Source organism: Dama dama, chromosome 18 (assembly GCF_033118175.1).
Source record: "Dama dama isolate Ldn47 chromosome 18, ASM3311817v1, whole genome shotgun sequence".
Lineage (NCBI taxonomy): Eukaryota > Metazoa > Chordata > Mammalia > Artiodactyla > Cervidae > Dama > Dama dama.
Window position 1 is genome coordinate 44,809,714 of NC_083698.1, and position 10,905 is coordinate 44,820,618.

The 10,905-nt window shown below is 39.7% G+C and overlaps 1 protein-coding gene across 1 annotated transcript in view; it reads right to left on the bottom strand.

Moving 5' to 3' along the window:
• Positions 1–10,651, bottom strand: part of SYPL1 (synaptophysin like 1) — a 31,134-nt gene extending 20,483 nt beyond the window's left edge. Inside the window, exon 1 of the mRNA XM_061165229.1 lies at positions 10,477–10,651. Within this exon, the coding sequence (XP_061021212.1) occupies positions 10,477–10,545 (69 nt within the window). The 5' untranslated portion in view covers positions 10,546–10,651. The remainder of the gene's footprint in view (positions 1–10,476) is intronic.
• Positions 10,652–10,905: the final 254 nt, after the last annotated feature.

A 10,905-nucleotide genomic window follows, 5' to 3' on the forward strand; every position in this document is an offset into this window, starting at 1 on the left:
CGTGGAAACCCGCCAAGCTCACTCTCCTGCTGCCCGGGCTTCCAAGACCTCCTCGAGAGGACGCCCTGTGCCTTCGTGAGTGGTGCAAGCCCTCTTCTAGGGTTTTATTGGTTCTCTGCGTAAACCAGGGAATATTAGCTTCTTTCTCTCCTTCACCTTCTTATCGTTGATTCCGGACCACCAGGTTCTGGTCCTTTAAAGGACCACAACACTTACCCAGCAGAAGGCCTGACATACACTAAATGCTCACTAAATAACTGCTTAACTAAAGGGGGAAAAAAAATCAATACTCAATAATGTACAAATAAAACCATATTTCAAGTCTTACATATCATTTCAAGTTTGTCATTTTGTTATGAGGATAAATAGATTTATGTTTGCCATAAATAGATCATGTTTGCCATTTTGGTCTTTATCTTATGGGAAAAAAGGGATGAGGTACACACTTTTTACTAAATGAAATACAAACAATCTGAGGGTAAGCTATCCAACCATCTCACCTTTCCCTGTATTATACTAATACTTTGATTTCAATTAGAACTTATATTCTGGCAGCCCACGGGTGAAACTTGACCTGAAAACAGATTTATGGTCTTCCCAGTATTCATGAAAAATGTGACTCTGTTGTCAGTATTTTATTATCAGTGTGCTGCACACAAAAATTTGATTTCCGCATGGGAATGGGGAAATGAAAGTTATGGCAACATCAGACCTATATTCCCATAAAGTGACAGTCCCATGGAAATGAGTGACAGATGACACTTAAGAAATGGTATATGCTTTCCAGGTTGCTGTCACTTTCTATCATCTTTCCACCCCTCTGAATGCATGTTAGTTACCAGCAATCAATGAATTATATTATTCTTTCTTCTTCCAAACAGCTTGCTATGCTCCTTTACTTTATGAGGGGTTCCAATAAGCATTTCAGTTTGTACTTCTCGTCTAAAATGAGTAGCAGTGGTATGCTGATTTACACTTCCTTGCCACTTAGGAAACTAATCCCACCCCCACCCCCACTCTACCCCATTAAGAATGACTGAAACCGCTGACATGAAATTCCACTTGCAATGGCCAAGAATCCAGGCACAGGATGAGAGCAAGCTTCTGTTCAGGTCAAAAGGTCCCATATTTACGAGGACAGTCTGAAGTTCCACTTACCTCTCTGCCCACTGGACCCACATTAGAGACATGACAGACACCTCACTGATTTAGATATTTAGAATATGACTCTCTAAAGTAGACTGGAGTACTCAATTTAACTGGTGTACAAGAAGAAAATGTGTCTATTTATATCTACTCTTAGACTTAAACAGGAAGTAAAGCTTCATTAAATTTAACATACTGCTGAAACCCATGTTGGGCCTGTATGTCAGAGTCAGATGTTGGGACAGTATGTGGGGTATCCTGAAGGTAAAGGAGGCCCATAACATAGGACAGAGAGTGATACCATCAGCTATTCTTCTAATTCAGAGTTCATGTATCATAATGTGAGTGTTCATGGCTAAGTGACTTTATAGAATAAATTATTTACTTTTAACCAAACCAAGCTTCACAACATGGACTGGTGGCTTAAAAATGTCTTCATGGAAACTACTCAGTGACAATACAAAAACTCATGTCCAAGAGCACTAATACTCTTTGTGAATTGGATTCATCAGCCACATGACCAGGTTAAAAAAAGATTCTACTTAATCAGAAAAAGTTGAGAGAAAAAAATTATTAGACAAATACCTGAAATAAGGGTTGTTTTTTTAATTTGAATGAAATTTAACAAGAGTATATAATATGCCTTAAGATAATAACAGTAAAACATGCATCTGGGGCTTTGTGTATAAAAATTTATAATGATAATCAGCCAGAGTCCCAGTTCCAGCTCCTACTTCCAGACACTGCACAGCTCACAGAAGATTCTACTGGCGAACATTGGTACTCATCTAATTTATGGATATCTTTTACATGTTTTTAGTTGCAGGGTCCTCTCTGCTATTTCATGATTGACCTGTTCAGGAAAATTACATAATTGAAATCTTCAGAAATAGACCTAAAAGTATACAGTAAATGAGGGTTTATGTCCAAAATCAATGCATGCTGTTTTACTAAATCAAATGACCATTCAGTACTTTAGATGAACTATCATAGCATGTCTGCTTTTACAGTCAGCCAGATTAGATGCCCAGAGCCAAGGTACTGATTTTTCTAAGTCAAGGTCTGAAGCATTTATTAAAGATATTAATTTTTAAGAAACATTTTGTTACTGATGTTGCTATTTCAGTTTATTTCCACTGTGCACTGAGCAGTAAAGTCAGTTTCAAAGTGCTTCAATTTAACTTTTCTATTATTTCCGTCTATTTGAAAAGTATAATCACAGAAAGTTCTCAGTAGCCTCCTAGTGGTTTCCATAAACCGTAAGAATTTGAGCTATGAGAAGTAAACCTGAGTTCCTGTTGAAATAAATAGCTAGATGCTTTTTGCTAACTCTTAATTACTACATGTTGAAAACATCTCTATGTCACCTTTATTCTTAGACAATTTTTTCGCTGAATATGGAACTAGAAATCTCCGAGGAACCAAAATATACCTATTTTAAAATAATTTCAGACTGTTCTATTATTTTTATGTCTTTTGGAGTGAATCAGTATTCCGACTCTTGATCTGGATGGCTGTCTTGAAATGAGTCTGTCACTTCACAGAAAACTGAGTATCTGTTACCACTGATATAATCTGAGCTTTTAAGTGAACTAGTTTTCTTCATGTGTTTCAGGACATTTGATACAGGCTCAACTTGAGTATGTTATTTCCCCCTTTTCCCATCTTGGTCTAGTGGTTTTATAAGTAATCTCCCTGCCCAGAAGTTTTATAGTCATTTCTAATTCCCTACTTTGCAAACACTGTATCTATATTTTGGGACCCCAAACTACTAACATAGGAGAATACTCAAGTTATCACAAATCCAGACCTTAAGCAGGTAGACTGATTCAGGTCTTTGTTAGTACTTTAAGTATTCTATCCATGGAAGTCATAAATCCAAAAAATAGGTTGAAGCTTTTTCTCAGATTTATTTCCCAGATCCAAGAATAGTCCTTCTCCCACCCGTATTTCTGTTCCATTGCTGGTCCCCAACGACAATTACCCTGTATTAGAAAAGCAATTCTCAGTGTGTGTGGTCTGTGGATCCCACGGAGTACCCAAGACTCTTTCAAGGGGTCTATGAGGTCAAAAATATTTTCACAGTATTATTACAACATCATTTGCTCTTTACCCTATGTTGACATTTGTGCTGATCGACACAAAAGCACTGATGGATAAAACTGCTAGGCTTCAGTAAGAATGAAGCATCATTAGTTCAGTAAGAACTAACAGCATCAAACTGTTAGTTCGTTGCCATGCACTTGCAGTTAATGAAAAAAGCCAGTTTTACTTGAAAGTGTCTTTGATGAAACAGAAAAATTATTACTTTTATTAAATCCTGACTCTTGAGTCTTCTTAAAATTCTGTGGGATGAAACAAGATGTGCAAATACTTTTACTACTGGAAAGACAAGCCAAGAACTGTGAGTAAATATTTGCAAACGATGCAAGTGACAAGGGTTTAATTTCCAAAATATACGAACTGCTCACACAACTCCATAACAAAAAATAAACTAATCAAAAATGGGCAGAAGACCTAAATAGACATTTCTCCAAAGAAGACATACAGATGGCCAATAGATACCTGACAAGGTGTTCAGCTTCACTAATTATCAGGGAACTGCAAATAATGTAGTATCACCTCACACCAGTCAGAATGGCAGTCATCAAAAAGTCTACAAATAATAAATGCTGGAGACAATGTGGAGAAAAGGCAATCCTTTTATATTATTGGTGGGAATGTAAACTGGTGCAGTCATAGAAAACAGCACGGAGGTTCTTTAAAAAACTAAAAACAGAGTTGCCATATGATCTGGCAATCCCACTCCTGAGTATGTACCTGGAGAAAACTGGAATTTGAAAATGCTCCAATGCTCGTAGCAGCACCATTTACACAGCCAAGATATGGAAGCAACGTAAGTGTTCATTGACAGATGAATGGATAAAGATGTAGTCTATAAAGAGAATGGAATTCTACTCAGCCATAAAAAAGAATGAAATAATGCCATTTGCAGCAACTTGGATAGACCTAGAGATTATCAGACTAAATGAAGCCAGTCAGAAAGAGACAGACAAATATCATAAGTTATCACTTATATGGGGAATCTAAAAGTATGATACAAATAAACACAAAAAACAGAGAGAGACTCACAGCCATAGAAAACAAACTTATAGTTACCAAAGAAGAGGCAGGGAGAAATAAATTAGGAGTTTGGGATTAGCAGATACACACTACTATAGGAAACACAGACAACAAGGTCCCACTGTACAGCATGGGGAACTAAAATATACTGTAATAAACTACAATGGAGATGAAGAAGAATATATGTATGTATAACTGAATCACTTTGCTGTACACCAGAAACTAAAACAACACTGTAAATTAACTATAGTACTTCAGTCACAAATGAACAAACAAAAATCACTTTTACTGCATACCGAAATACAATGGTTGTCTCCAGGGAGAGCATTTAAGCAACTGAGTTGTTCCCTGAAATAATCACTTTTTTCGTTGAATACTATTTTTACTTGAAAGAATGAGTAATAGACAAAATATAGTTATTCTGACTCAGATATCTGTCAGACCTTTTTTTTTTTAAATGAATAAAATAAGCCTTTCACTTTAAGAAAAACCAGCAGCATTTGTTGTCACTGATGTAATCTAACTTTCAAGTGATTATTTTAAAATAAAAAAATTTTTTTTAATCTCAGCTTAAATTTCTAATATGGTAAATACTAACTGATATAACTTATATACACAAAAGTTCTTTGGGGTGCTCAATATTTAGGTGTTTAAAGGGGTTCTGAGACCAGTGTTTGAGAACACTTTATTATAAGAAAGCATTGCTCTGTTACCTTAAAGTCCCCTTTAATGTTTTATCAGAGATTGTTATTTGTGTGAGGTAGGTGCATATGTGTATATGTTTGTGCATTCTAAAAGCATTGACTATATATATGTACATATATATATATATATATATATATATATACACACACAACATAAATATATATATAGTCTATGGAAAAAACATCTTGTATATCCCATGAGAGTGTTCAAAGTAAATATTGAGAGGATTCCAGGTAGAAGAAACAGAGAGCAAAGGCATGGGGTAAGTCAGTCAGTCTATTACAAGTTTTACATGTACAGAGAGATCTGTTAGGCACAAAATACCATTTGAAATCCTTTTTATTTTCCTTTCCACAACAGAGGAAAAAAGTGAACACAAATGGCAAGGTTAAGAGAAAGATAAGTTTCTTAAAAAGCAGTCAGTGTCATAGACTGATAGCCTAAAAATTTAAATATTAAGCAAATGGAAGAAACAAACATCAGTCTAAGTATGCCTCATCCCCTGTACTCTGTAACACAACCTGTATTTTCTGTGGTGTTCCTCTGTGCTACATTATAAACTACAAAATTACAATAAAACATGGTTCTGTTTGCAAAAATCTTACTAGTCTACTTGGGATGATTATTCTATATAAACTAGCACATATTTCTGAAAGTATGCTGTTTAAACAAATTGATACATACATACATATATATATATATATATTATATATATATATATATATATATATATATATATATGCATGGTAGCTGCAGTTTAGAAGCAAAGTAGAAATGCTTCTGCTTTGGCAACTGGATTTTTATCCTGTCAATAAATATTTACTGGGCACTTGCCTTCATGTCTCTGAGGCCTTCAGATTTGTAATTCCTTGAAAGTTACATACTATCAGATTGCATCTTAGTCTAACATCTTCTAGAATCTTGTTAAACATAAACTGAGTTGGAGAATTATTCTGATAGTAATATTTATAATAAACAGCCTTTATCTAGATTTTAGATTTGTTTGTAAATTTACTATTTTTAGAAGCAACCCATACATCTTTCAACACCTTATGAAACTTCAACAATTCATTCAAAACACATTAAAAAATTTCTGCTATGGGCCTTTCTCTTCTAGAACTTTGTCTTATCCCTCTCAGCTTCTGTTTTAAACCTTCTATTCAAAAGTCTCTTCTCCACAGTGTACACACACATTCAATCTTTCCCACCTTTAAAATAGGTTTCCACCCAGGCTTTCCTGCTGGCTCAGATGGTAAAGAATCTTGCCTGCAATCCTGGAGACCTAGGCTCAATCCCTGGGTCCAGAAGAGCCCCTGGAGTAGGGAGTGGTAACCCACTCCAGTATTCTTGCCTGGAGAATTCTATCGATAGAGGAGCCTGCCAGGCTACAGGAGGTCGCAAAGAGTCGGACATGATTGAGTGACTAACACTTTCATTCTCTCCCATCTTCACAGTCAAATAGTGGTCTACTCTCACTGTATTCTCTTTCTTACATACATCCATTTGGCCTACTACCATCTGGTTTCTGACTTTACCAAAACTGCTCTTAATAAAGCCTACTGATTACCAAAATCAAGAGATGGCATTTTAGTAATTATTTTACTTAACCTGTTGCACCTAATCTGCTTCCCTGGTGGCTCAGACGGTAAAGCATCTGCTTACAATGTGAGAGACCCGGGTTCAATCCCTAGGTTGGGAAGATTTCCTGGAGAAGAAAATGGCAACCCACTCCAGTATTCTTGCCTGGAAAACTCCATGGACGGAGGAGCCTGGTGGGCTACAGTCCATGGGGTTGCAAAGAGTCGGACATGAATAAGTGACTTCACTTTCTTTCACATTGCACCGAATATTGCTGAGTACTCTTTTCTTGAAATATCTCTCTTTTCTTGAAATGTCTCTTAACAGTGAGGTTATTTCTCTCCTGTCTCCTAACTATTCCCTTTTCCTTTGCAATCAAATATTTGCTGAATCTCCAGCCCGTATTTCTTTTAAATTCTAGACCTATATATATCTACAGGGTACCACCACTTACATGCTCTAAAGAGACCACAAGCTTAATATATCTAAAACCTTATTGACCTTCTACCTAAAATCTGTGGCTTTTCCTTAGTGATCTGTCTTAGATAGATGTGCCACTACTACTCCAAGTCAGAAGCATGGCAGTCATCTCAGAGCCCTGCCTTTTCTTCATCCTACACATATATTCCTGGGAAGCCCTGGTAACTCAGCAGTAAAGAATTCGCCTGCCCACTGTTCACAACAGCTAGGGCATGGAAGCAACCTAGATGTCCACTGGCAGACTTATGGATAAGGAAGTTGTGGTACATACACACAATGGAATATTACTCAGTTATAAAAAAGAATGTATTTGAGTCAGTTCTAATGAGGTGGATGAAACTGGAGCCTATTATACAGACTGAAGTGAGACAGAAAGAGAAACACCAATACAGTATATTAACTCACATATATGGAATTTAGAAAGATGGTAACAATGACCCTATATGCAAGAAAGACAGCAAAAGAGACACGGCTTTAACAAGAACACTTTTGGACTATGTGGGAGAAGGCAAGGGTAGCATGATTTGAGAGAACAGCACTGAAACACATGTATTACCATATATAAAACAGATGACCAGTGCAAGTTCGATGCATGAATCAGGGCACTCAAAGCCTGTGCTCTGGGACAACCCAGAGGGGTGGGTGGGGAGAAAGGTAGGCGGCAGGTTCAGGATGGGGGGACACGTGCACCCGTGGCTGATTCATGTCAAAGTATGGCAAAAACAACCACAATATTGTAAAGTAACTGGCCTCTAATTAAATAATAAAATTGAGGAAGAGTTAACAAAAAAAAGAATTCACCTACCATCTAGGAGATGTGGGTTCAGTCCCTGGGTGGGAAAGATCACCCGGAAAAGAAAATGGCAACCCACTCCAATATTCTTGCCTGAAAAACCCGACGGACAGAGGAGTCTGGTGGGCTATAGTTCATGGGGTCAGAGATGGACAAGACTTAGCGACTAAACACACACAAACACACAAATATATTCTAATTTCTAAACCTCTTGCTTTCTAATTCCACTGCGATTAGTTTTAGGCCTTCATTATACTTCAAACAATAGATTTCCCTTTCTTCAATTATGGCCTTTCCTTTTCAATTCATCCCCTACACTGCTGACAGATAAAAATTTCTAAAAGGCAAATCTAATTATATTATCCACTTGCTTATTTACTCTTGAATGAATGAATCCACTACACACAATAGGAATTCTGGTCTTAGGTGGAAGCTGTAGAACAAACAACACACAATTCTGTACCCGCATGTATGCATTTTCTTAAGGGCCTAGATTATCCAAGGTTATCCCAAAGGGTTAAGAACCACTGGCTCATACAAAAAAACTCCAAACTATTCTGCAAACCCTTTGAAACCTTTCAGAATCATCTCAAACTGCCATCTCCCTTCCAGTAAAGACTGCAGTCAACCTCAACTACTTAAGTTCTCAAATAGGGCTCTGCTGCTTCAACTTTTCACACCAATGAACATAAGCTCCTCTTTACCTAGAAAGCCATTCCCCACCCATTCCCCAAGTGAACAAGTTCTTTAATCTATGAAATCCTCTCTACACCTCCAAGCAACTTGATTTCTCCTTCCTTTCACCTACTACACTTAACCTATACCTTTATTATAGTATTGGTCATACAGCATATTTATATTTGTTTTCATGTCTTTTATTAGGTCGTGAGGGAAAAAAACACGTTTTATTCACCGTTTGTTAGTGCTCAGCACAGCACTGATATATAATACATACTCAAATATTTGTTGAATAAAGAATTCTCTACTTCATCAACAATGAATACTCTTTTCATGAAAGAGTCTCTGTGTAATAATGAGTTGTTCAAACTGAAAGTAGTATTTTCCTAAGCTTAAAAAGGGTATCTTTCAAAAATGTCAGACCAATGATCACTAATAAACTTACCACTAGTATTTTAAAATATTAAGAAAAAAAGTTGTTTCAAAAAAGACTGATGAATAATGTAAGCAAATATAAACTAACTTCATTTAACTGAAATTTTAAATTAATTATAATTTTAATTATAATCCTCAAGAAGACTAAACTACTAGGTGTAAGATTTTTTTCCTTAAACTTGGTATTTGATTAGCCCAGTTCAATGTGTTTCTCCTCTTGTAATGTAAAATTTTTATATACTCAAATAGAATTCTCTTTGTATTTAAATCTGGACAGATATTTATAGAACCCTAAATACGTACATTTAGGTGTTTTTAACGTAAAAGTTTGTGTGAAATTAGCACAGTTTTCAGAAAACACCAACTAAAACTTTGGGGGAAACAGGAAACTTTGGGTGTAGGAAGGAAATCAGATAGAGCACTCATTAGAGAATCTGAGTTTCTGTGTTACCTCCGCAGGTTATTTAAAACAGGAAATCTAAGTTCTTTCTCTTCACCACTTTATCACTAACATACGGGGTTGAGGAGTTACGGATGTAAATACTGCTGGCTACAAAAGCAACTTGCCTGCACGCTGAACAGATGCCAGCTGCCTATTAATACGGGCCTGAAAACCAGCACTGGAATATGTACTAGGCCACTAACTCTGAAGGCAGTGCCTGGTGTATTCACTAAGCCCTCCAAAGAGATCATTACCAAGGTCGAAGCAATAAATCTGCTTTGATGTTAATGATTGAGAGTGTCCCCAGGGAAGGACTGAAAGCTGACTGCAGGATGCTGCTGCGAAATACCTAAAACAAACTGGATTCCTAACTTGTGTTTCCAACTTGCGACTCATAACGTGTGTTTAGTTTCAGTGGATCAGACTAAAAACGCATTTTGCCCCCCACCTCTGCCCGCTTCCCTGTCCCAGTTTATTTTTATCCTTTTTAACTTGGAGTCAATCTTAAAAGCATATTAAGACCGAAGAGCTCGTCAAATCACTTGGAGAAGGCACACCAACTTGCGAAGGAGCGCGGCCTCGAGTCCGCAGGGGACAGACGTGCACTGGCTGGCCCCTTCTACTAGAGGCGCAGAAGCAGCGTCTGCCGGCCTGAGCGCGACTCCAGCCCGCCGGGTTTCGGTTAGACCGCAACAGGAAGTTTTCTCTTCCCTTGCGGAAAGCTGTGAAGCCAAAGAGAAATTTGAACCCCCACTCTCCCGGGGACACCCAGAGGAGAGCTTCGGTGTGTGTAGGGGTGGGGGTGGGGGGGCTCCGCCTGGGACGGAGGCAGCCGAGGGACTCGTGATTCAACGCCGAGCGCAGCGTCCCCGCCCCGCGCGGGCCTAGGCCTCGGCCTCACTTCCCCTCCCCGCGCGTCCAATGCCGTCCGGGCCCATCCCCGGGGGCAAAGGCGGCTTCGCGGCCCATGCGGGGCGGGCTGCGCCCCAGTTCCCAGAGCTCCCAGTCTCCTGGCAGAGGGCGCCGGAAGGGGCGCAGGAACCGGAGCGGGCGCGGCAACGCGATTCCCAGCCTCGCCGGCGCAGGCTGCACTCACCCACTCGAGGACTTTGATGAAGCCGAGAGGCTCCTTGAGCGGGCTGAGGTTGAGCTGGAAGGAGGACATCCTCTGAGGGAAGGAGGGAAAGAGTGTTAGGACGGCGGGGCGGAGGAGGAGGGGGACCGACCAGACAGAGCTCCACGGCCGCGAGGAAGGGCAGGAGGGGCGGCTCCGGGAGGCGGGCCTGGGAGGCCGCGGGGCGGGGCGGCGGCGGTTGAGCCGCTTGCCGAGGCGCTGGGGCGGAGACGGGGAGGGGCGGGCGCGGGAGGCGAGGGCGGACGCGGGCAGGGAAGGGGCGGTGCCTCCCCGAGCCGTACCTGACCCACCCGGCTGATCCGCTGGCGAACCAAGTAGATGTTGGACGCCATGCTGCGTGCGCCGCGCCCCCTTCGCGCAAGTCCAGCTCCGCGCTCGGATTCCTGCCGC